Genomic DNA, 26,017 nt, shown 5'->3' with positions numbered 1-26,017 from the left:
CAGGAGTATAGCTCCAGATGACCTGTGGTGCACTGATTGCTTTCCTGTATCCCTTTGTAAATCAGCTGTACACCTGGCTTCTGGGGCCAGTCCAGCCCAGCAAGCACTTTTCCACTGCCAGTTGAACCCCCATGACAGAAACATTCCTGCATCCCTGTTGAATTACCTTTATTTAGCCTGCTGCTGGTAAGTGCGTCAAGCACGTCTAATAACATGATTGCTCTGTTTATCCTTCCATTAAGAACCACTTCAAGCAATATATGGTAATATAAAAATGCATGTTCTAGAGTATGAAATGATTTCTGCCTTTTAAAGAAGAATGTTAATGGGAGGTGGCAGCTCCATTTTTATCCCCATGCACATTGCAGGGTTTGAGCTGACTGAATTATTTAAATCACACCTCTCTGCCTTCCAATTGCAGCACTGCCAAAACCTCCAACGGAGCCATTAGTGACTGAAACGACAGCTACCAGCGTGACCCTCACCTGGGATTCGGGCAACTCCGACCCTATTTCATATTACGTCATCCAGTACAAGCCCAAATCCTCGGAGGGTCAGTTCCAGGAGGTGGATGGTGTGGCAACAACCCGCTATAGCATAGGTGGGCTCAGCCCCTTCTCAGAGTATGAGTTCCGTGTCATCGCAGTCAATAACATTGGCAGAGGTCCCCCCAGTGAACTGGTCGAGGCCCGGACAGGAGAGCAAGCTCCTTCAAGCCCACCCCTCAAAGTCCAAGCACGGATGCTGAGTGCCAGCACCATGCTGGTCCAGTGGGAGCAGCCAGAGGAGCCAAATGGACAGATCCGCGGGTACCGCGTTTACTATACCACTGACCCGCACCTGCCTTTGAGCATGTGGCAGAAACACAACACTGATGACAGCCACCTCACCACCGTGGGCAGCCTCATCACAGGGACCACATACAGCATCCGTGTCCTGGCCTTTACTTCAGTGGGTGACGGACCCCCCTCGGACATCATCCAGGTCAAAACGCAGCAAGGAGGTACGTATGGAGCGAGGTACCTTGGCTCCATGTCCACCTCAGTGGTGTGTGGGTCGGCTGTGTGCCTGATCTGCCCCAAGCATTGGAATTGCACTTGGTGCTCAGATAGTTGCACATCAGAGTGGCATGCACGCTCCACAGCTATCAGCTTTAAGCTGTCAGCTTGTCCTGGGGAGTTGGTATTAATCTCTGTACAAGTAACTCAACCCACAGTTTTGTCTGGGATACAGTGGCTAAAATGTGACAGACGGTTCTGGACGTGGATTTTGATACCTCTGTAACTGTTCCAGGCCCTTCTGGGGTCTGAGTACGCAGGTGGAAAGAAGGAGCTGGGGTGCATTCAGGGGCTGTGAGGGAGCACAATTCCCACAGTCACCCACCTCGGTCCCAGAGGTGATTCCCTGTTGCCCAGCTTGTTCCAGGAGCATACACTATGGGAAAGAGGGAAGAAGGGAGAGTCCAGAAGGAATGAAAGAGTATGCTCACAAAGTGAAATGCAGACTCTGCAAAGCCATGCAACTGTTTTCCCTGCATCTGCCTCCCGGCACTAACCATGTGTTTGGTCCCCAGTTCCCGCCCAGCCAGCTGACTTCCAGGCAGAAGCAGAGTCTGATACTCGCATTCTGTTGACATGGCTGCCTGCCTCTCAGGAACGCATCACCAAATATGAGCTGCTCTACTGGGAAGGGGAGGATGGCACTCAGGTAAGGATCCCGCCTCTGAATCAACAGCACCTGAGGACAGACATCACGATTCAGCAGCTGGGAAACAGTGTCTGCTTGAGCTGGTGTAGCAGGAGAGATAGTTCTTTGTGTTTCTCCTGTCTCAGGGTTGTGTGGCAGGAGTATGGCAGTTGCTGTCTGCCTTCTATGTAAGTGATCCCAGCAGTGCTTTTTGATGGCCAGCAAAGTAACTAGTGACTGGTTTCAGACTGGAAAGGCTCCAGAATACCATGACTGCATTCCTGAGATGTCCTTATTGACGGTGCCTTTAAACAGTAGGGCTTCTAGGTAGGTCTGAAATGGCCTCCAATGTGTCTGCAGCTCCAGGACTGGTTACACTTAAGGAGCAAATTGGAGGTGGTCTAGAGAGAGCCCTTCCGTATTTGCTGCCAGGTCCCTAAATAAAGTTCAGCTCTGAATGTATCAAAAGTAATGCTGGCTTCAGGGCAGCACAGCGAGAATTGTGCCATAGCAGCAGGGTCCCATGGTCCTTTCCTACTGTGTTTATAGCGGCATGAGAGCTGCCAGAAGTAAGTGCCCTCCAGGTGAAGTGGATGCACAAATGGGTGATGGGGCTGCCTTTTCTAGTGGCATTGGGAGCTGAGTACCAGCTTTTCTGTATTCTCCAGCTGCACCAAATAATCTGTGTTTTATTTGCCAGCAAAAGGTGGAGTTTGACCCAACCTCCTCGTATGCTGTGGAAGGTCTCAAGCCAGACACGCTGTATAAGTTCCGTCTGGGTGCCCGCTCAGAGCTGGGGGTAGGAGTCTACACCCCCACGATTGAAGCCAGAACTGCCCAATCCAGTAAGTGTCTGACACTGCATTACTGAAGACAAATCAAAAGCAGTCCAGTTTCCGTCACCTGGGCATGGAGGAGCTTGGTGCTTCTGCCCTTGTGGGTCTGCAGGGGTGCCGACATGCAGTTTGCTAAAGGGCATAATGGGGAAAGTCAGCTGGGAGTTTGGATCAGGGCTCTTTGGCAGAGGGGTGCACCCAAGTGGTAAGTTTTTTCTTCATGTCCCTTTGATCATGCTGTCTTTCTTTAAGGGTAGGCTCATAAGGACTGATGGAGGAGTGAAACAGGCTGGGAAATTGCTTTGGAGAGATTGGTTTGAGTGGGTTTGTGGATCTCTATGAATTCACTCTCATGCAGGCAAGCTGTCTGGACAGACAGCATATGGGTGTTTGGCTCTAAATGTGAATGTCTCCAAACCATTGGATTTCAATCCCATCCCAGCTGCCTTGCTTCCGACAGGAGTCCATCCCTGGTCCACACACTTGGTTGCGAGGGGAGGCGTCCATTGAAGCCAAATGTGCCTGTGGCTGTCAGACATCTGGAGGAGTCACTTTGGGAAAGTGGTTGTTTGCCTGGGTCATGTGAGCAAGTGAGGCTGCTGCTTTCAGGGGCTGCAGCACTAGGGGAAACCGGAACAAGCTGCATCCCAGTTAATAGAGAGGATAGATAATGAGGTGACCCAGGCAATATCACTTTCATCCGCATGTGATCACAGAGCAGGAGTTTGCAGGGCTCTGATTGGCAGCTCAAAGTGCTGCGCATAAGCAGATTAGGGCTATCAAAGGGCCCTGCGATAAGCTCGTTTTCACTAACGATTTTTGGGCTTGCCATTATGCAAAGAGCATTAAAAGGGGGGAAAAAAAGACATTTCCGTTAGCACCGCCTGTCTGGGATTTATTAGCTATGTGGGGTGAGCAGTTGGCAAAGGCATCCAGCCTTCCCTGCAGGGAGAGTGCCAGCGTGCACAGCAGCCAAGAGCCTGTGATGGCCATTAGAAAGGGAGCTCAGGCAGGGAAAAGCAGCTCTGCTCACTGTTGGAACGACCTTCTCTTTGAGGAAAATTCAGCTTCATTAACATATGAGTCGCATGGATTCCGCCACCTCCTTAAGTGAGCTAATGGCATCTTATTACTGCCCGGATAGACAGGTGTGGAAATGCAGAGAGGTGCAGATCATGCGGTCATAAATATTTGACCATGGAGAACAAATTCATAGTGTGGGGATTTGTATACCTGTTTCATATAGCTTTTGTATTGACAGGCAAAGGCTGAAGCAACTCTCCTGCCACTTAAATTAATTTGATCAGTGGATGCTCTTATCCTTGAACACTCTTAATCAGAGGTGGCTCCATGCATAAATGAGTCCTTCAGAGTCTCACAATAGTCGAAGTTGGAGAAACCTTTGCTTCATGGACTCTTGAAGGCAGACATTTTCCCTTGACCTATTCTGTGTGCTGCCTACTCACAGGGAGTCTCCTACTGCTCTAAGGTTGTTGCTTCACTGACCGTTTCTGACTGGTTCTGACATCTGTTCAGTAGAGGGATGTGCACAGGTTCTAAAAGATTCAACCAAAAGACAATGGAATACCTTGGTTTAACCAGTAAAACAGTCCTTAACTTGAAGGGACCTTAGAGGAGTTCTGTTTACCCAAGAAATGACTGATTTACTGACCCCTACTTGAGAAGATTCCTGATGGCACTCTTCTATGAGAAAAGCCCTTGCCAGTTACTACTGAGCTATTCATTGAGGGTGACAAACAACTGACTGAACAATCCCAAGGAAGAGCGGATTCTTGGTTACTGGGCATCTCAAAATCAAGCAGATCTTTCAGAAAGCTCTGCTTAAAGTCAGCAGAAGTTGTGTGCACAATGCACAACTTCCAGGCAGAAATTTTTCAGTCTGCATGTAGCAACACCTCAAGCTAGACAGCTGGATTGGTCTTCTGTGGCCTTAGAATTTACTAATCTAGAAAGACTATTACTCTCAGCTTCAGATTGGTCTCCTTCTTGCACTCTTGACTCTGGTTGCCCTAAGAAGGGCTGTTAGATCATGGTATTCAGGTCAAACACAAACTGCAGGAGCAGTCAAGACTACCCTATCTTCAGGTTCTATTCCTGGTCCTGACAAACCTGTCAAGGCTAAGGTAGGAGGCACATCATCACTAATGAGTCACTAATGGGCCGGAGAAGGACAACTGTATTGCTCCTACTGGGCTTTTCTTGTAGCATTCTCTCTCAGGGAGTGTGCTGCAGGGATGCTTGTCTGGAAAAGCCAGAGGGAGGCAGTATCCCTTTGCACCCTTCCAGTAGCACAGCTCATGCCCTGTCTCCTGAGAAGACAGCTGCCCCTTGGGCTGTCTTTCCTGCTAAGCTGCTTGCTTCGTTACTGGGCATCCTGCAGAAAGTACAAGCGATGATGCTCTGAGGATCTGAGAATCACGGGGGAGTTTGCCTGGAGACTGCAGTGCCTCAGGCAAGCAGGATGATGCAAGGAGAGGAGCATCAGCTCTGTGCCCATCAGGCCTCGGCATTAAAATGCTGTTCTCGGTTGAAATACGAAGGTCTTGAGGCTGCCTTTTCTCTACCTTAAGGGGTAGGTGGGCTGGATAGGCACCCAGGGCTGCCGTGAGCCTGCGGGGGAGGCCAGTGTGAGTAGCCTGGAGGCAGCAGAGGTTTTCACAGTGTACATGTGGATTTATCTCTGTGTGTGGGTGCATGCTGGCCACCCAGTCTGCTCTTAGCTGGCCCCAGAAGGGACACTTCCACTCCCTGTGCATTTTAAGTTGATCTTTCTCATGTTACCAAGTTTTATTTTGCTTTCCTTAAGTGTTAATCTGAGTTTTTACCTTGTACATCATGTGTGTGACTCTTACCCAGTCAACAGCCAACATTTAACCTGCCCACACTGCCAGCCAAAGCTGCCTTTGGAGAAGGAGCTCACTGCTACATCCCAAGGGATGCTATGGAGCCCCAAAGTCAGAGCAAAATCTCTTCTGTGAAAGGCCTCTTTGCACACATTGGCAAAGGAAAGGCTTGCCAAGTTCCTTATCTCTCACCTGTCCCTTCTGAGGGATGCCACCAGGGACTATCTACCACATGTCCTTCCTGAATTAACTCTTGGTGCTGTATCTTCCTACTTTATTCCCTGCCGCTTCTTTGCTGATTAACCAAGAGTGTGAGAATTCATTTTCTACTTCATTTTCTACTGCTCCCTTCTAGTATACCAAATGACAGTTGTCAGTCCTGCTTTGCCTTCCTCACATAGGCAACTCTCTGCCTCCATGCATCTCTTTGGCTTTTCTTTCCTCCAGTGTAGCACCAGTAGCAGCAGCCTGACTCTGCTCAGTCATCTTCTCTTTCAGCTCTCCTGTTATCTTTCCTCTCCCCAGCTACCCCAGCCATGGCATCAGGGAAGGGCCCTGCTCCCTGGGCAGAGAAGTGGGAGCAAAGAGTTCAGGCAGCTTGTGATTGCTTTTGTAAGCAAGTGGCCCTTGTTCCCTGGAAGCAGAGGCCAGCAGTGGCATTGGTAGGTCCTGCTGTCTCTTCAGTTTTCCCAGATACTCTCCCAGTGCTATCCTGTGCACAGCAAAGCCAAGGCACAATTGTTGGGTGCTTTAATTATCCGAGATCCCTGCTGCCATCTGGAGTAATGAGGTTGTGTTCAGCTTATCACAGGCAGTGAGCAGGCAGGTTTGTCCCTGTGCCCCAGTAAGACTGGCTCTGGTGCTCTGATGGCTTCAAGGACTGCAGGATGGAGAAGGGCACCAGTCTTTTTTCAGCTGTTTCTGTGTTTCTGGGCACAGTGAAGAATGGAAGCCATTCATCTTTCATCTGCCATAGCACAGCAGAATACCTTATACTCCATTATTGCTTGGCCAGACAGCTTCCTAGTCTTAGAGTACCCTCCCGTCTCTGCATAGGGCTCTTGCCTTTTGTGAAAGCACCCAGGGATGCACTCATCTCCCTTGTGCCTTACTCAAACAGGTGGTTTCCCTTCCTTTTCTAGGTTTCTACCCTTGCCCTCTGTGGCCCTCTGTGCAAGCATGCTATCTGCAGTGTCCCTGGGCAGTGAGTCCAGATGAGAGGGGGCTGCTACTGCCATGAGAGGGCTCCCATGCTGCCAGGGCCCTGTTGTAACAGGACAGATGTTCTGTAAGATTGGAAAAAGGAATGAAGCATGCAGGTGTCCCAGAGATCATTCTGAATTGTGCAGGTCACCTCATCTTAACCTGATTCTTCTCTTTCCCCCTCCCAGATTTATTTCACTGTTGTTCCCCAGCAATGTGGAGGGGACTGCTCTTCATCCTTATGAGATGCTGCTCAGATCCTGTTCCTCTCCTTGGCTGCTTAATATTTCTGAGACTTGAAAGTTAATGCAAATGACACAGGTTTTTGCTAGGGACAAGTCCTGCCTACCTTCCCCTGTACAGCTCCACAGGCCAGGAAGCTACTGAGGCAGGTAATCAGTTTGGCAGGCATGAAGCAGTCAGTCCCAGATACTAGGCACATGTGCAAAGCAGCATAAGTGTGTTATCTCCTGTTTCCATGTGGTGCCTGGCTCCCACCTGGGTCAGGGTGCTGTTCATAGCTGCTGGTCATTATTTCTAACCCTGCCTGGACACACTCCAGCTGACCTCAGTCACCTGCTTTCCCTACACTCTTTTGTTTCCTCCACTTGGCTACGAGCAGGTTTTTGCAAGCCTCCATGCAATCTGGTGTGTAAGCTTCCCCTTCTGCCACGCTTGCCTTCTGTAGCTTCATACCTCGTCTGGTTTCCATCTGCTTCAGATCTTCACTGAAAGCATCTTTCTTCTCCCTACCAGGTTCTCTCTCTCTCTCACACACCATCCCCTTTCCTTACTGCCAGTTACTGCATTTGGTAAAGTGAGCGTCCAGAGCTGCTTTGGGAAGAGGTGTTCTCTGATGCAGAACAGCACTTCTGTCTCCATGCTGTTCATCATGCTTTCAAATACAAACTGCCCTTAGTGCAGTCTCTGATGCTCTCAGAGGAAGGCAGGCGATTGTCCAGGAGGCTACTGGCTGAATTTCCATGTGTGTGTTCCGTGCTCCTCAGTTGGCTGGGTAAAAGTTCCCTGTGCATTTTGTTTTGTCCTTCCACTCATTTCCCTTCATCTCCCCACTTCATTTATTTATCCCCAGCCCCCTCCGCCCCACCCCAAGAAGTCGAGTGTGTAAGCACCAGCTCCACTACCATCCGGGTAAGTTGGGTGCCACCGCCTGCCCAGAGCCGCAATGGGGTCATCACCCAGTACTCCATTGCGTACCAGGCAGTGGAAGGAGATGACAACACCAAACATGTGGTGGATGGCATTGGACGGGAGCACTCCAGCTGGGAAATCAAGGACCTGGAGAAATGGACCGAGTACAAGGTGTGGGTAAGGGCTCACACCGATGTGGGGCCGGGACCGGAGAGCATCCCTGTGCACGTGCGCACTGACGAGGATGGTAGGTGTTACTGAACAGCTCCTTCAGCTACCACCTTGGGCTAGCCAGGGCTCTTCTAGCTGAGCTGCTGGGAAAGGGGGAAAGGGAGTGGAGATCTTGGCCTGGGAGTGCTTTTCAAGCAGGACTGTTGGCAGCAGTGCTTTGGCTGGCTGCTGCAAGGAGTGGGTCTCTGTCGTTGTCCTGGAGAGGGATAGGGGAATTGATCTACTGGCCTTTGCACTGATGAAATGGTTGCTTCCAGGCTATGCTTCCTGGTGTGGTCCCACAAGGGTCTTGTGTGTGTTAGCAGTATGTCATGAACACGTGAGGAGGCATTACACTGCTTTGGCAAGTAGGGCTTCTAATGTTTGGGGGTAATGGTTTCCGTCTTACTGAAGGCAACGTGAGTTGCCAAAGGCTTCTTTTACACTGTGAGATTAGGACTTAGAGTTTACTTGTTGAGCTGAAATCCAGCAAACTAAAGAGAGGAAAAGAAATCCATTTGAAACTTGTAGATACTGCAGAAAAGCTGCTTCCTGCCCCAGCTTCCAGGCAACTCAGGGCTTATATAAATCTGCTCTTCCACTCAAGAGTCAGAATATTGCATGTACAGAACACTTGACTGGATACGACAGCTTTAAAGAGAAATTGTTTTGTATTAGCAGGGCTGTCAGTTATGTCATCATGACTTAAGCTATCTCCTTTGAAAGTACCAAAGCTCAGGGTGTCAGTAGGAGTTTCCATGGCTTCGTGCTGACCCCAGAAGCTGCAGATTTAATGGGAGAAGAAAGAGATGCAGCATCCAGGCAAAGAAAGGATGATCTTTGCATTGCCCAGTCAGCACAGCAAATTGAAACCAGACACGTTACAGTTTCCCTAAATGAGCTGCCACTGTGCCCCACATCTCTGTGGCTCTGGAAGTGCCATTTGGGAATGCTCACTGACTGCATTCCTGGGCTGGCAAACACATCTGTGTGTGTCCTGCTGCCTGTATTGTTTGCTTCAGTTCTCATTCAGCAGAGTTGTAGCCCAGGGGAAGCTGCTACCCCAGAAATGTCTCAACAAGCTTTCTCAGTTAGTTTTCGGGCACCACGGTTGGACATTCCAGCTCAGCTGTCAGGAGTGATTTTGTATCACTCTGGCATGCTGATGCTCAGTAGATACCCATGATGAGGGAATGAGAAATGCTAAACTGTGATCTGAAAACAAATTGAACTTCCCCAGTTTGGGTCTCAGACGCAGCACATACTTCCCATAAAGGGATAGGGTAGTGTTCCTCGAGACACTGTGGTCTGCTCACATTCACATCCCTTCATGTCCCCACAACCTCCCCGAATGATGTCTTGCCAAGGCTTGCTGCCTTCTCTTGCTGGCCAAGCTTGACACGCAGCCTCTGTCTGGTTCTCAGGGAGGATCTTGTTTTTCGATTGGACTCCCAGCAGTGTGTGTGGGCAGGAGAGTCTTGCTAAGGCAGGAGAGCCCTGTGGCCTCTGCAAGGTCACTGCACTAAGTGAATTGTGGATTATAATGTAGGCTGCTCCAGACAGAAGGTGGTAACTACCCAAGCACAGCCCCCTCTATTCCCATACCTTGAGCTGGCCTCATGGTGGTAAAAGTCTCCATTCCTCCTTTCTGTATTTTATTTAATTATCTACAATTAAAAAGGACATTTGGGGAAAATAATGAATTGCCCTGCAGCTTAAAAACTGTGCTTACCTGCTGGGTAGCTGTTCCTTCCCTTCTAGTTGGTTGAAATAGCAATATTCATTATGTCTGCTTGTCAGCTATCCATCCCTAATTATCTAATACTGATTATTTCTTGCTGTGTTGAGAATTGGGATGTACAGGGTTCCAAACCCCTGGATTTCCCCAGGCGGTGGAGGATGGAAGGGGTCCTGCAGTAGAGGTGCTAGGATGGAGCCCAGGTCCTTCATTTGTGTACTGGGCACTCATGTGGCAGCGGTATCCTCCTCAGGGAGTGCACACCTCTGCTCCCAGCTGCGTCAGCTCCAAGGAGCTTTCCAGGAGCAATTGAGAGGTTGATTTTTTAGCATTGACATTTTTGTCACAGTCAATGCAAGAGCAAAAAGTAATAAGGAGGTAATTTTTCCAAATGGTAAATAGGGTATAAATACATTTTTAAACGGGACTCACCTTGCTAGAAAATTGATATTTTCTGGGCAGTGTAATTTTTCATTTTATTATCAAAAAGCATTCAGCTAGCCGTGCATGAAATACAGTCCCCAGAGCTGTCACAATCCCCACAGGCCCCTTTATCTGGCTGAGTTCAGTGACTGCTGTCTCTGAGCTCTGCCTCATTGTTTTAGGATGGTGTTTTTCCCCCTCATTAACCTCTTGCTGTCACAGGGGAAGATTACGTGTGCGCTCTGGCTAGCGGCAACACCAGGGCTCCCTGCAAGGCAGCCTCAGTTCCCAGTCACACTACCTGGGACTGTTGGACTGTGTCTAGATGTACCTAGAGGGATCTGAGTGGAGGTGGTGTGGCAGGCAAAGAAGGGTTAAAACCCCTCCTTCTGCTGCAGGGCACTCGGAGCGGCAGGTGGTTACCATATTGTTTATATACTCGTAGTCTTTCTTCCTCCTCTAGTGCTGGAGACAAAGGGGTTAGATGGACCTTGGGTCTGATCCTGCACAGTATCTTTTATTAGGGATGCTCCTGCATGTCACAGTCATGTTCTTGCCTGATGAAAGTAGCAAAGGTTCCTGGATGCTGGGAAAGTGTGAGGGACATGGTCATACTGGAAAACTGCAGTGTCACCTTCTGGGCAGGTACAGGAAACTTGTACCATCAGGGCCATTCTTCCACCGAGTTGGAGGGAAGGCAGCAAAGAAGCAAGAGGCAGCTGACAGCAGTTGTGTGGTAGTGGCTAACTGTCTGTCCTCTGTGTGTTGCAGTGCCCAGTGCTCCACCACGAAAGGTGGAGGTAGAGTCTGTGAATTCGACTGCCATCCGGGTGAGCTGGAAGTTGCCCATCTCCAACAAGCAGCATGGGCAGATCCGTGGGTACCAGGTTACGTACGTGAAGCTGGAAAACAACGAGCCCCGAGGGCAGCCAGTGATCAAGGATGTCATGCTGTCAGAAGCACAGGTACAGTATGGGGACCACAGGCTGGTGGGCATGCACCGTCACTCTCTGCAGAGGGCCAGGATAACTAGATCCAAGTATTTCGTGGCTGCCTCTTGGAGCTCCAGAGCGTGGGACTCAGCCCTGCCTGAGCAAGGCAAGCAGTTTATCCCTAAACCCTGCCTTACAGACAGGTTAAAAGTTCAATCAGGAAAGGATTGCTGTAAGAAGGATGATGTATTGAATGATGTTCTTCTCCTACCCTTTCTCCAGCATGTGCCTCTCTCTGCCTGCCACATCGTGTGCAGACTCCAGCTGGAGCAAGTTGGGCTTTGCCAGTCAGATTATAAACTGTCGGAGAGTTCTAAATAAGGTTTCTTTCATGCTTCTTTCCTTCAGGGCAAAGCTGCTGTCTAGACAGAGTCCACCAGGGTGCTGCCAGCCTGTGGGGTGTGGGGATGGTTCTGTGTTGTTGGGTGGGCACAGGATATCAGGTGGTTCAGCCCAGAGAAGAGAAGGCTCCAGCAAAACCTAATAGCAGCCTCCCAGTATTTGAAGGGGGCCTGCTGGAGAAGGACTTTTCACAAAGACATGTAGTGACAGGATAGGTGGTAATGGTTTCAGACTGGAAAGAGATGGATTTGGATTAGATGTTGGGAAGAAATTCTTCATTAGAATGGCAAGTGACTAGAATGGGTTGCCCAAAGTTGTGTTGTCTCCAACCCTGGATCTGGTCAAAGCTAGGTTGGATGGGACCTTGAGCAACTTGGTCTTGTAGGAAGTGTCCCTGCCCATGGCACAGAGATTGATCTTTAAGGCCCCTTTTAACATAGTCCATTCTTCAATTCTATGACTTGACCTTGCATTGCCTCTTGAAACCAAGAAGAAGGTGGGGGAGAATGAGTAGGTTGCAGGCCCACATTGCCTGTAAAGGACTTTGTCTTCTGCAATCCCTGTCCAACAATCTGCTGGTATTTATGCGATCTCCTGCATACTTCACCGTCTGTGAGCTGAGGCCCTGTTCCCACACAGCGCTGCAGGCATGGCTGTGCACTCTGCTCAGCCTAGCAATGCAGAGCTGCCTCTTTCCCAAGGTCCAGGGAAGCGTTTGGTGTCCTCTCTGCGATGAAATACAGCTCCTTCGGAGCAAAGGTCCTTCGTCCTGCATGACCCATGCTGTTCTCAGCAAAGATAATCGTATAAATGAAGTAGAGGATCTGCTGCTGTTGGAAGCGATGAGTAATCGATTCCGAGCCGGCTTGCTTGAATGATGCCCAATATAAATACTGGAGAGCTGCAACGATTAATTGATCTGTCTGCTGAACGCGGCTGTGAATCATTTATACGTCCGTCAGTGGGGAGTGCAGTGCTCAGAGGCAGCTTTACTCCCCATTCATATTCTGAAGGATAAGACTCCGTAATAACATGGAAGGAAAAAGAAAGGAAGTGCTTTGAGGGTCTTTGCAGTGTTGTCTGGGGCACATCTCTGTTTGTGTATCAGATGCCGCATTATTTTCATCATTAGCAAAGCTGCTTGCTGCCCTTTGCTTATTCCAGGAGGATAGAATCTGTATTTTGTGAACAATTGATGCTGGAATTTGGAGTTAATGGGTTGGTCCCCAAGTGTAGGTGGGCGAAGTTGGCAGTGTTGTTCTTGTTGGTGTTGTCAAATATTGTATGCTTGCCCAGCCAGTTCTGTTTTCGCTTCTTACTCATACATTTCGGAGAGAGAAACCCCAAGTTAATGTGCAGGAATGGAGGTGCCAGATCCAGAAACTTTCCAAGGAGTGCTGGATTTGGCATTTCTTTGAATGTGTGCATCAAGAAAGCAAGTTGCTTGAGGTTTGCTGGCCTGTCACAGCACTCGCCAGTCTTTCATACTTGGTGAATTTGTATGGGAAAGTTCTTAATTGCTGTGATTTGTTAGGTTTTTTTCTTGTGAACTCATTCACTAATTGTTGGATGGAAGTGAAGGCCAAAAGATAGTTGCAGAGGAGTGACTATTCTAGACAAGCCATATCACTCTTGGGACAAACTAATGATGACCCTGCAGGGATGAGGTTTCACTGACTTGGTAGAAGAGATCTTTATTTGCCAAAAGAGTGAGAAGCCAGGCATGACCTGTGCTTGTGATGAAATACATTTGCTCCAGAAGCTAAAGAGCTTCTGTAAGACCTGCCATCTTTCAGTACAGCAGTGTGTGTCTTTGCAAACAGATCAAACTGGAATGAGTAGTCTTGGAAGAGTTATTTTCTATGGAAGAAAACAAAAAGCTGCACTGGAATACCTGTCCCTGAAAGTCAGAAGATGAAGATGGCCAGAATATAGCCACAGTTCAGTACTCAGAAACATTCATAAACATTTATACCAGTGCACAGGGAGAGAAACTGACTGAAAATCTGCACTCAGAGAAGAAATTCTCTGGACATGTATGCAGAGCCCCTCCTCCTGCCTAGCTAGGCTTTCTGCTGATTTTGAGTGGGTTTGTACCACATAATCTGCTTCCTGCAGAAGGTATGAAGACACTGGTGCTAAAGCTGACTCATGGTTCTTCCTGATTGAAGATGAGAAAGAGAGAAAGTAAACGAAGATGAAAGGAAAAAGAAAGGAAAGGGAATGGAGATGTTAGCTATGCAGATAATACAGATCCTGAGTTTTCAAAACCATTTTAGCAGAAAGGACTAAAACATCAGCAGAGAAGTCACACCTCTGGTGCTGGAGAGCTCACATGTTATTTTACAGCCTCCTGCCTAGAAAAAGTAAGCATTTATTGGGAAGGTCCTGCAGTGGAGCTGAAGTCTCTCCCTCCCCTGTGCCTGTGACTGATTATTTCCATCAGACTTCTCTGTGCCTTCCAGTCTGAGCTTTTGCCTCCTACTAACAGACTGATGGGCAAGCAAATGTGACCATACCCTGTGGAGGAGTGCCCAGGGAGAGCATGTGTATTGCTGCAGAGCTAGGTCAGGTACCTACACCACCTCCTGCACAGGCCCTGCCCGTCATGACTCAGCCACGTTCTATAGTGAGTGATGGCAGATGATTGATTTCTGTGCTCTGGGTGTTGTGCCCAATTCATCTGAGCATCAAGAGGCTGCCTTTGAAAGGAGCAGGGGCACCAGTGCAGGGTCTCAGCTGCACTCCACCACTCTCATATAAATCTTTACCAGCTTGAGGGATCAGAGGGTAGCAGAGCCATGGGGAACAAGCATTAAGGTCTTCAGAGGAGAGCAGGGGCCCACCTACTTTCCTTGCTCTCTAATCCCTGGGCAGCTGTAGTGTGACAGAAGCAGCAGTGGGTTTGACCCTCTCCATCCCTTCCCAGGTACCAGTTGTATGTGCCCTGCAGAGCTCAGTGCTGAGTCTGGAGCATGGGGCACAGAGGTGGCAGCAGAGCTAGGCCTTCCTGTTTGGGTTCCCATACAGGCATGACTCGTTTGCTCTTTCCAAAACAGGCAGCTAGGCTTGTTTTAATCTGGCTGTTGATCCATTGCATAGTGCTTCAGTCCAGCCTGCTTGCCCCCAGTAGGACTGGAATGACTTTCTCCTCATGATGCAGGGTGGCCCCAAGAGCTGCTCCTGCTCCTCATTGTGCAGCACATTTACTCAGGAGCCTGCTGCTTTCATCTTTCTGAGAATACAGCATGCACATTAACCTCACTGTGTAGCCTCTGGAGATCAAGCCTGCCCAGAGGGCTTTGCAGTGCTTGTGCTGCTGGCAACTGGCTGCATACAGCTGGGTGCAAGGAGGTCAGGCTTTGTGGAAGAGAAACTTCTGTCACCTCCTCCTCCCGCTCTGCAGAGTCATGGCAGGGGAGAGGTGTGCTGCCCACGAGAAGGGCTGCAGGCTCACAGGAAGGTTGTGTAGTCTTCACAGGCAGCATTTCTCCATCAAGCATGCAGGCTAAGTGCACATTCCATCAGCTTGCTCCAGAAGAGCAGGAAGAAGTAACAGCAAGTGCTTCAAGCTGTTGGATTGAGATCAAAGGAGAAAGGGGAAGCAGAGACTCTTATTCTCCCTGGGCAGTGCCCACCCCAGGCATAACAGAGAGGAATTTACAGCCTCTATTTTTCACTGTGTGATAGTCAAGGATCTTTATCTGAATTTTGCTTGGAACAACTCATGCATGTGTACTCATCTAGGTAAGAGTCTGGTGTGGAAAGATGCACTGTGCTTCATAAGTGGAACAAAACTGAAAGGCATCATTCAAGACATGTCTCAGTAATGGACAAAGGTGAAGTTCTGGAGCCCTTAGACCTTTCCACACCCCACAAACTAAGCACCTGAGTTTACGTCTTGAGTTTTACTGTTGCATCACAGTCACTGAAACAGAGGGGTGGAAGATCTGCAGGAAACCCATAATATCCACTTCCCAAAGCTGGGGCTGTTAGGAGGGCTTGAGTCTGTCTTTTGCAAGAGATGTGGTCAGGGAAAGCAGCCATTCCATGGTGTTGAAGTGTAAAATGAAACATTAAGGCATTGCAGCTGCCATAAATACACACTGTTAGCTTTAGCACTTCCCTGAGCCATCCTGCCTCATGCACAGAGCCCTGTCTGCGTTCTTTTTATCATAGCTCCTGGGCTTTTGAGAGCAATTTGTCTTACTGACCAACCTTAAACAGTTAAGAAGCAATTGAACTTGTTTAAGGAAGGAAATGTTTTGATCTGCAGATGATATTTTCATAATGAAACTGAATTTGTACCAGAGTATTTATGCAGGCTTGGCTTTTTACTGTTACTCTTCTAGCACAGATCTCAAGGCATTTCTTTGCACTCTGATCTGATGCAAGATTAAAGTCCACTGAAACATAAGAGCAAACAGAGTTTGAACATTAAACATTTGGTCTAAAATCCTAGTGGGTGATAAACTCCCTGCTGTGGTGCTGGAAGCTGTGAGATGCTGTAGCATCCTCAGCCCAGGTATACTCCACTGTTTGTTGCAAGCAGGGTGACACCTTTGTTCCTGCAGCTTGGGTGGAGGCAGGCTGGGGTGTTACCAACCACGTGGCCCCCATCCATTAAGGACATGCTGCTGGAACAGAAGTGTACTTCTGGGGAAAAAGAACTACCAGGCTTCTTACCCTTCCTGCAGCAAGACTTTTGCCAGGTTTTAAATCAGCAGGGCAGTGTATGGCTGTTGACTGCATCAATAGCAATGATTTTGGTTGAGCTCAGCATGCAGTGCTGGAAATAACACTAAGATGTCTGTGGAAAGAGGACCTTTAGTGACCATAATACATAGTGAGGGCCTTGGCTTTATAGGGAGTCTTTAGGGACAACTTGACCTCTTAGCTGAGATAAATTTCAAGGGGTTTTAGGTGGGTAATTCTACTGCAGTCTTACAGCATCAAATAAGTGAACTGTAATAAAATCTTAGAGGGACGTTTCTCCAACAGCTGTTTCTTTTCTGAATTTAGAAAATAAAATAACAAATATTTTGAAGGTATGCCATGTATTTTACTGCTGGGGAAAGTACTCTGCCACTATGATAGTCTGCAGCCTGGGAAAGCCACCTCAAACAGCCTGAGTACAAAAGGCAACTTGTAGCTTTAATACTATTTAGTACTTCTGCCACACTTGCAGGTTCCCAAGCACTACAGCAGCATTATCTGGGCTTCCCAGTGTCCTGAGGAAGTCAGTATCTGAGCACCATTTCACAACTGGCAGATCAGGCTCAGAAGCAAGGCTCACACTGAGTCAGGGCAAGAAAAGCTATCTTCCACTTTCATCTCTGTGCCTGAACCCATCAACTGGTGCTTCTTCCAGGCAGGTGTAGTAACCTGATGTAACACACTACCTTAACTGAGAGAGCTCGCTGTGATCTCTGCAAACCTTGCTTTGGTGTGTCAGCCACAAAGAACAGTACTATGGGCATGTGTGGCATCAGCCAAGGACTGCTAAGTCTCATCACCCCAGTGCAGCTTTGATGCCTTAGAACCACACAACCAGCCAAAAACCTGTATGTTCCCTTTTCAGAGACCTAACTGAGCTGTCACGGCTAAGAATTTACGAGTTTTTTCTGGGAAATGGTTTGTATAGAAGTCTCACCTGCAGGGCTGCTCTTACCAAATGAGTGTTTGCTGTTTGGTGCTGTGTAATTGGGAGTAAGAGGCTCTTTCCTCAGTATGTGCATCAGTTTGAGCCTCACTCAAGCCTTGCAGCACTGTTGGAGAGGAGCAACTTCGTGTAGAGCTCTACGCAGCATCTCGGCCTCTCTCGCACCGCACCGTTTACAAGACATGGCACTCGTTGGTTTTCTGAGGTCCCCAGAGCCTTTTCTTTCAATTGGTACAGGAAAGAGCAGGTCTGTAAATGTTGTGTTGGTGCTTCCTGCAGAGTGCCCTCTCAGTTTTGTGCGCTGAAGCCTTTGTCAACAAGAGATGGTGGCGAAAGGATTGCTAGGACGGAAACTGGAGAATACGCCACAGAACTGTTGTGACTTGTGGGGCAGCAGTCAGCCACATAGCTACAAACTATCCCTTCTCTCTTCTGCTCATAGAAGAGGCAGAAAAGTGCAAAGCCAGAAGGGGAAAGGACTGCAGAGTAGGAAGTGATGACCTCTCTGTCTATACGAGTAGGAAGCTCTTTTGCCCCTGTTTGTGTGAATGATCTCAGACCTACTACGCAGGCTAGCAGCATGTAGAAAATTGCTCTGTGCCACTTCTTCCCTTGGCACAACCTGTGCCAAGTGATCCTCTGTGTATAAGTGTTGTAATCCCCCCAAACCTAGTCCTGCTAACCCCTGCTGTTGTCGTCATCATCCCCTTCCTACATGTCGCCCCTTAAAATTCTGTGTCTCCATTTTTCTCTCCTCCTTCCTTTCTCCCTCATCAGTGGAGAGCTGAGGACTCCGTCGACCATGTAAGTACCACTGGTGTGTATTCCAGGTTGGAAAAGAGGGATTTGGTAAATCGATTTGTGAATTTTGTAGACACAGTGCTGTCAAAACATCCCTTTCACTCTCTTAATGAGACTGGAGAGTTACATTGTGAAACCTTCCACAAGCAGCAAATCCAGAGAAAATTGGCATTTAGATTGCTACTAAATGCAGAAAAGCAATTGACATTTCCTATAATCTGTATTTCCAGCTTGTTGCAGTGCAGTTTCAGGCAGGCTCAAGTGATGGACTCCAGAGGTGCATCCTACTTTTTGCAGTAGTTGGCCCACTGAGGCGCACGGCGAAATGTGATAATATAATCTGTAAACCACATTGATCATAGTCCTGAAAAACAACCTACACTCTCAACTGTGACCTTTGGCTGAAACACAGAGAGTAATAAGAAAACAATCACATTTAAACAGCTGAATCCAATTTTTTTCCACATAATTTCGAAACACAAATTTGGAGGAACAAACTGCAGAATGACCTTTTTAGAGTCAGCAATTCAATTACCTGCCCTACTGTGAGCTTCCACGGCATGATGCATTTCTCCTCCTGCTTTGTGTGGAGGATTCTCACTCGGAGTGGCTTTGTCATGACAGCACTGTGTTTACATTATGCAGTCAGACCTTCTTTCATCCATCCTTTGTCTCTCCTCCTCTCAGCTCGCTTGCTTTGCTCCTGGTGGCATGCTTTTGCGTGAGAATTTCTCTTTGCATGGGTTTGGGCGGAGTGAGTTCTCTTGGGATGTTCAGAGTCTGCAGGTTTTGTGTGAGTGCTTCCCCCGCGGGTCCACTGGCACCGATCGGACTGTGCATCCACTCACTTGCACACACGATCTGCTGCAGGGGCGGAGTTGGGATCGAACTCTGGTTCACACGGTGATTTTGGCGGGGTTCTTGTTGGTGCTTGTTGATTTTTCTCTGGGCTGGCTGGTTCCGCAATGGTAGCACAGTGATTTTGTTGAGTAAGCCTGGGCAGGTAACCTGAACCAGCAGCACTGACTGGAAATCAGCAGGTTTAATAGTGTGGGTGTTAGTGCGAATGAGTGATGGGAGACTGGCTGTGATCTGAAAGCAACTGCAGGCATCCCTTGAACCCCCATAGTTGGCAAGGAATCCTCCAGGCAGATGATATTGGAGCCCGGGAGCAGTCTCTTAACAGTGCTCATGCTGCCTGTCCTCAACCAGCTTGAGCTTACCCCTTTCTATCTTTGCCTCTTCTCCTTGTCTGAAAGGATAAATACAATCTCAGAGTCTTTGCCTCCTTCCCAAAAGCTTCCCCAGCTCCTGGTTCCACCCAGGTGCCTCTTGCTTTCTGGCTTGATGAGTTACTACTGCTAATGGCCCCTGTTCATTTCAGAGCACCCACAGATGAATACAGTTCAGAGGTTCCTGCCCTGAGCTTGCAGAGAGCTGCTGGGAGCTTCAGAGCTCGCTGTGCTTGCTCATTTACAGGCCTGGCCAGCCAGACTTGGCAAAAGTGTGTTGCTGCTGGAGGCCAGGAGGGAGGAGCAGCGCTTCTCTCTTTGATCTCAAATTGAAGTGCAGAGCCATGCCCTCTCCTGCCCAGAGGAAGCCAGAGCATGCAAGGGTGCAAGTCCGCCCTCCTCCCAGACCTCCCACTATGCAGGGTTTGCCCTCCAGGCCTTGCACTGGCCCCATCCCATCCCTGCAACTCGGGCCTGGCAGGGAGGGTGAACACAATGCTCTAGTGCAGGTGCTCCCTGCCCGGGGCCCTCCGCCCCTGCATTGCCTCTCTTTGCTTCCTGTGGCTCTGCTGCAAGAAATAACTTCAAAAATCCCAAATTAGCCCCCAGGAGATTTCCACAGTGATCTGAACTGGCTTTTGCTCTGGTTCACAGCTCCATAGTCTCTTACTTTCAGGCATACTGTGGCAGGGTGGCTCTGGCTTCATGCAGGACCATCTCTGGAGCAGCTCTGCCTCTTGGCAGAAGCACAGGTTGCTGGTGAGTTCCTGGAAAAGCCAAGTGTTAGAGACAGGGCTTGAAATTGAGCAGGTGAGTGTTGGAGTGGCAGCAACTGTTGTTTGCTGGCTCTGTGCAAGATGTGCATGCCTGAATGCGATGCAGGAGTGTGAGCCAGCAAGGGTGTCAGTGTGTCACTGCTGGTGATGCTGACCACAGGGCCCTCCTTCTGCTCACTCCAGTAACAAGTATTTGCTCTTCTCATTTGCCTCTTCTCCACCTCATGGATGTGCTCCCAGGAGACCGTCATTGGAGGCCTGTTGCCAGAAACCACCTACTCTGTCACAGTCGCTGCCTACACCACCAAAGGAGATGGTGCCCGCAGCAAGCCAAAAGTCATCACTACCACAGGGGCAGGTGAGTGTGGGGAGCAGATGCCACAGCCTTGTAGGGTTGATGCTAAAACCTCCCAAGAGGTGCATGGGGACTATGGCCAAGACACCTGTACAGGAGGAAACATGAGGGCTGGAGATGCTGCAGAGGTACATATTCTTGTGATCTCCAGCCCTTGCTTACCCGCTTTGCTACTGGATCACCTGAACCATGTGCAGCAAACAGATGGACAGACACTGCCAGGGCCCCTGAGAGAGCAGTGAAACACTGCGTAGTCCAGAGACCCAGGAAGAGGAGTCCAGGCCCTCCCTCAGCTTTGGAGTCATGGCCTGTCCTCACCTTATGCCCATAACCAAGTGCCATTTCTTGATTCCTGCGGTTACTGCAGTGCTGCCTGGGATGGGCCCTGGCACAGAGGGCTCCTCAGAGGTGCTTCTCAGCTCCACCCCCAGCCACTGCTGCTGCTTCTTCCTCAGGCTTGCATAAACTTGAGCCTGCCTGCTCCTAGATGGAATGCAACAGAACCTGCCATAGGAGTGCTGCACACACAGCTTCTAGAATCCGGTGATCCCAGCCAGTTTGGTTCTGCTGTCTTGGTAGAAACGCATACCCTATGCCTAGTGCTACGCAGGAGCCTCAGCCTGAAGCAGGGGCACCCAAGATTTCATCAGGTGCTTTCCTCCGGATGCAGTCAAGCTTGCCTTAGGTGGTGGCACCAACTAGTTGATATTGTCTTGTCCTCGTTTTCCACTCACTAGACCTGTCCTAGAGCTGATAATCCTGCTGCTTCCTCACATCAGCCACAGGAATAGTATTTACGGCTCGTTATTGTGGGAATGCGGCTTGTGCAAACTGAGAGCGTTTGTTCCTGGTGCTTTTAAACAAGGAACAGCTTGCCATCTCCTCTGCACTGCATATGGGGAGCTCCAGAGGTAGTTTCCACTGTCACAATCTCAAATGCTGTCTCCCTTGTGCCTCGGCATGATGTATGCTCTGTTCATCAAATTGCTACAGCTGTCCTATAAACAGCAAAAGCTTCCTAAATGTGCCAGTGTTGCACTGTAAACCACAGTGGGTCTTCCCGTGCTATGATGCACATTTAAAGTTAATATTTGGAATCAGCTTTGAAAATCATATGTCCCTTAATACTAGCTGCTGTTAGACGTTGCACTGAGTGCAAGGAGGATGGCTCTGGCAACGGAAATGTAATTGTGTGTCTTAAATACCTACAAAAGCACCCGCAGAGCCACCTTTGTACAGGCTGAACTGCAGGCTTGACCTCAAAGGGAAGTGTTGGTATCGCCCTCTGATGGCAAAATCGGGGCATGATTCTGTCAAATACATTTTTCTCTTGTGCTCATCCGTGGGCTCATGTTTCAAAACTGCAGGAGGATATTTAACTAGATATGGCTACAATCCCATTTTTGTTTTCCTATCAGTGGCCCCGTCCCTTTGACTCTGAGTATCTTCCCTGTCCGTTGATTTGTTTACAAATCTGAGCTGATGTGACCTGAAGACACATCCTTTCGCTTAGCTGAAGGATATCAAGGTATTAAACCATCAATTTAAAGCCATCAGCTCCTAACTAGTGACGGCACCACTCCTTGACTTGTGCAGCATAAGCAAAAATCCTGTGGAACACTTGTGTTCACCTCTCACATGGACGCTGACGTCACGAATCTGCTCATCGTCTGAGCCAGAATGCATTCTGATGGCAAACAGCCCACCCAGCTCGGCTCGCTGCCTCTGCAGATGGTAAAACTGCAAGGTTTCAGGATGAAATTTGTCTGCCTCCAGACAGATGAGGGCACTGGACTTGGGCTTCTGTGTGTCTCTTGTGGTACAGTGCAACGGGGCCAGCGTGGCCTGGTGCTGCACGCTAGCTGGAGTGTCTGAAGACCACCGATTGGGAGGATGGGATTCAGATCTTCTCTGAGATAAATATGATGCTTTGAGGTACTTAAAACCTTTCCTATAAAAGGGGATGCATTTTGGGGCTGTATATGGCTGAATTTATTCCCTTTTTAGACAGCAGCACATGGGAAAATGGCAGACCAGAGCTGGCTGGCTTCAGCTTCCCTCACCACTGGATTAGGGTTGGTCTGCCTCTATCCATATGAATTGTCTGTCGCCCTCTTCACCCTGTTGTCTGAACTTTCCCACTTTCCTCAATCCTCATGGACTGAGCAGCACAGAAGCGGTCCTTCCTTCTCCTCCTCCCAGGCTATAGATGGTCATTGTGTGTTTATGTTGCAGTCCCAGGGAAGCCCACCATGATGATTAGTACGACAGCCATGAACACAGCCCTCATCCAGTGGCACCCACCCAAGGAGATGGTAGGGGAGCTGCTGGGTTACCGGCTGCAGTACAGACGTCTTGATGAGGAAAAGATGAACACGATAGACTTCGGGAAGAGAGACCATCACTACACTGTGACCAATCTGCACAAAGGGGCCACATATCTCTTCAAATTGTCTGCTAAGAACAGAGCTGGCCCAGGAGAGGAGTTTGAGAAGGAGATCACTACTGCAGAAGATGTGCCAAGCGGCTTCCCACAGAACCTGCGTGTGGTGGGGCTCACCACTTCCACCACAGAAGTTGCATGGGAACCCCCAGTCTTGGCAGAAAGAAATGGCAAGATTGTCAACTACACAGTGGTATACAGGGACATAAATAGCCAGCAGGACCTCATTAACATCACCAAGGACACAAGTATAACTTTGACGAATTTGAAGCCCGATACCACTTACGACATCAAAGTGAGGGCCCGCACCAATAAGGGTGCTGGGCCACTCAGCCCCAGCATCCAGTCCCGGACCATGCCAGTTGAGCAAGGTGAGTGTCCAACTAACAAGCCCTAACAGCAAGCTCTGCCTCCAGGACAGGGACCTTTGCTTTGGTTCGTGAGGCTACACTTCTCTTTGCTCTGACCAGTGAGATCAGGTGCTGTCTGGCTCCCTGCACTCGCTGAAACTAGTTCTGCAAGGGGAGGCTCAATGAAGGTTCCCTTAAAGTTGCCATTTAGAGGGAGAGGGGTGTTGGTGGTAGCTTAAATGCCTTTGTGGCTCCACAGGCACACTTTGATGTATCACCTTTACATGAAAGGCTCTTGCTTGAACTGGAGCAGGCAGCTGGGTAGGATCATCTGCAGATCCAGTACCTGAGCACCACAATGCTTTGATCATGACAAACAGCTGAGAGAGTATGAGTGGAGTGGGAAGAGAGGGAGGCTACTGTTCACCCTACAACTTTCTTTCTGTGATACTGGAAAGTATAGTCAGAAAGCAAAACTCCACTGAAGAATGGTGACTTGGTAAAAGGCTGCTGCTCTTTTCTCCTCATATCTCACTTCTCTGCTGTAGCTGAACTCTTTGACCTCTGCTGCTGAGTTAGACAAAGAGAGACTTGGAGCCGAGCTGCTGCCTGGCTCCCTCCTGACTTGGCCTTACAGAGCTCAAATATCTTGTTTTTCATTTCAGTGTTTGCTAAGAACTTCCGCGTCAATGCCGTCATGAAAACATCTGTGTTACTGAGCTGGGAAGTGCCTGACTCCTATAAATCTGCAGTGCCTTTTAAGGTAAGAGTGAGATGCAGAGGACAGGGAGCTTCGCCTGTGGCATTGAGCATGACAATGAAAAGCAGCTTCTTGACACATAATGTTTTCAGGCCATCAGGCAAGACGTGGACAGAGCAGGTCATACTGCTTACTGGCCTGGGGTCTTGTGGAGCTCATACCTCCAAGCCTATATTAGGTAGCTGCTGTTGGAGAAGAGGATGCTCAGATGAGACCTTATTGCTGTCTACAACTACCTGAAGGGAGGTTGTAGCCAAGTGGGGGTTGATCTCTTCCTCGGGCAACCAGCACCAGAGCAAGAGGACACAGTCTCAAGCTGCACCAGGGCAGGTTTAGGCTGGATGTTAAGAAGTTGTTCTTCATAAAAAGAGTGATTAGCCATTGGAATGTGCTGCCCAGAGAGGGGGTGGAGTCACCATCACTGGAGGTGTTTAGGAAGAGACTGGATGGGGTGCTTGGTGCCATGGTTTAGTTGATTAGATAGTGTTGGATGATAGGTTGGACTCAATGATCTTGGAGGTCTTTTCCAACCTGGGTAATTCTATTCTATTCTATTCTATTCTATTCTATTCTATTCTATTCTATTCTATTCTATTCTATTCTATTCCTTTTGAGCATCTGTGCATGAACCATTGCACACAACAGAGCACAATGCTGCTTGCATCCTCTCACTCTTCTTAGGACAGAAGGTGTAGTTTGTTAATTTCTTTCTGTTTTGATCAGTTGGGGAGTAGCCTCTAAGCATTTGGTCATGGTAACAAACCAGAAGTGAATAATGTTGGCTGAAGCACACCAAGAAGAAACATCAAGCAGTGAAGGCATGTGCTGTGCAGAGGCAGTTAGGAGTGTCTCAGTGATCATAATACGTACTTCTGGCTTCTCACCATCCAGCTAGAAACTCATAAGCTTTAGCAACTTTTGCTAAGTACCTACTCCTCCCTTGATAGTGCCCTGAATTACTTGCCTTTTTGAAGGGAAAAGAAAACTGATCTGACACCCCAAATCACTGATGCTTTTCCCATGAGCAGTAGCAGGGTTGTTCACACAGTCCCAATCAGTGCTTCACTCCTCCATCAGCCTTCTCAAGTATCTTGTTGTCTGGTGTCACCTGGCTGGGGCCCACTGGTCAGCTGCCCATTGCAGCTCCTCTGCAATGGTTACAGAAGCCTGATGCCTGACTGAGTTGAACCATGAAAAGTTATAAATGTGATTTAATTGCAAGAGATCACCAGGACAAAGTGGTCAGTGAATCAAACTAGGAATTATTCCTTCTGCAGCATGTCCTGTCTCAAATATCTACATGGCCTCTATCAACTACTTCAGGGCAGATACATAATCTCAGGGAGTGAAGGAGAAAAGCATCCCAAAGGTTACAGATGCGAGCAATACAAGATGTGTCAGTGCGGAGGGAGCTCCGGAGGAATGGCTGCTGCTCTCTTTTCTCCAGCACAGTTGTGGATGTAGTGTCATCCACCAAGCTGCAGACAACACCAGTAACTCAGCGTCTTCTGTTCTTGTTGGTCACCCAGTGCAGATCATCAGTGTGGGTAAAAGACTAGAGTGTGATAGGAGTTTCTTCAGATCCCAGTGTGACTTCTCTCCCTTAAGAAATGAGACCCATGTGTCACATCACCAAGCATAATCTTCCACCCAGACTCAGCGGCTATCTATCGCTGCTGCAAAAGTGGACAGCTGTGGGAGCAGTGTGACTTCCCTTTCTCCTTGCATGTGCACCCTGCCGTGCTGTGCCTAAAGAGCAGATGCAAGGCCTGCAGGAGCTGTGGGGATCCATGGACAGGGAAACGAGAGGAAGGTCTTGAACCGCATCTACTTCAAAGTGTGTGAGCACCTCTCCTTTCTTGTTAGTAAGTCTCCCTGTTTAAATCCTGAAGCTGAATTACCATGATCAATAGCAGGCACTTGTTAACATGCAGAGTTTAGCTGACGCAAACAAGGCATTTGTGAAGACCTTGTGGTATTCAAAGCTTTCCCAGAGGTAGGGTGCATTAGGATCAGTGTTCAGATATCTGGCCGTAAGGAACTTCACGGAGCTCTGTTACTTTGCACTCTGCTGAAAAACCAGTCTGCTTCATCTTGTCTTATTCTTGTGGCACAAAGCCCACATCTCTGTCTGACAGCACAGTGCTAGAAAGGGACAGTGTGACCTTTGGAATGTTAGTACCACATAAGGA

General features: G+C 48.7%; 1 protein-coding gene across 18 annotated transcripts in view; it reads left to right on the top strand.

The window, feature by feature from the left end:
- PTPRF (protein tyrosine phosphatase receptor type F) overlaps nucleotides 1-26,017 on the top strand; it is a 416,351-nt gene that overhangs the window by 341,811 nt on the left and 48,523 nt on the right. For 8 of the 18 annotated variants that reach the window (XM_054165215.1, XM_054165210.1, XM_054165213.1 and 5 more), the window contains 9 exons: nucleotides 422-1,003; nucleotides 1,574-1,707; nucleotides 2,387-2,531; nucleotides 7,683-7,988; nucleotides 10,884-11,077; nucleotides 17,886-17,912; nucleotides 20,158-20,275; nucleotides 22,508-23,086; nucleotides 23,731-23,828. In XM_054165215.1, coding sequence (XP_054021190.1) covers nucleotides 422-1,003; nucleotides 1,574-1,707; nucleotides 2,387-2,531; nucleotides 7,683-7,988; nucleotides 10,884-11,077; nucleotides 17,886-17,912; nucleotides 20,158-20,275; nucleotides 22,508-23,086; nucleotides 23,731-23,828 — 2,183 coding nt within the window. The remainder of the gene's footprint in view (nucleotides 1-421; nucleotides 1,004-1,573; nucleotides 1,708-2,386; nucleotides 2,532-7,682; nucleotides 7,989-10,883; nucleotides 11,078-17,885; nucleotides 17,913-20,157; nucleotides 20,276-22,507; nucleotides 23,087-23,730; nucleotides 23,829-26,017) is intronic. The other 10 variants (XM_054165216.1, XM_054165214.1, XM_054165211.1 and 7 more) reach the window with 6 other exon arrangements.

The sequence above is a fragment of the Dryobates pubescens genome, chromosome 11, assembly GCF_014839835.1.
Source record: "Dryobates pubescens isolate bDryPub1 chromosome 11, bDryPub1.pri, whole genome shotgun sequence".
Lineage (NCBI taxonomy): Eukaryota > Metazoa > Chordata > Aves > Piciformes > Picidae > Dryobates > Dryobates pubescens.
This window is presented reverse-complemented; position numbering and strand designations above follow the sequence as displayed.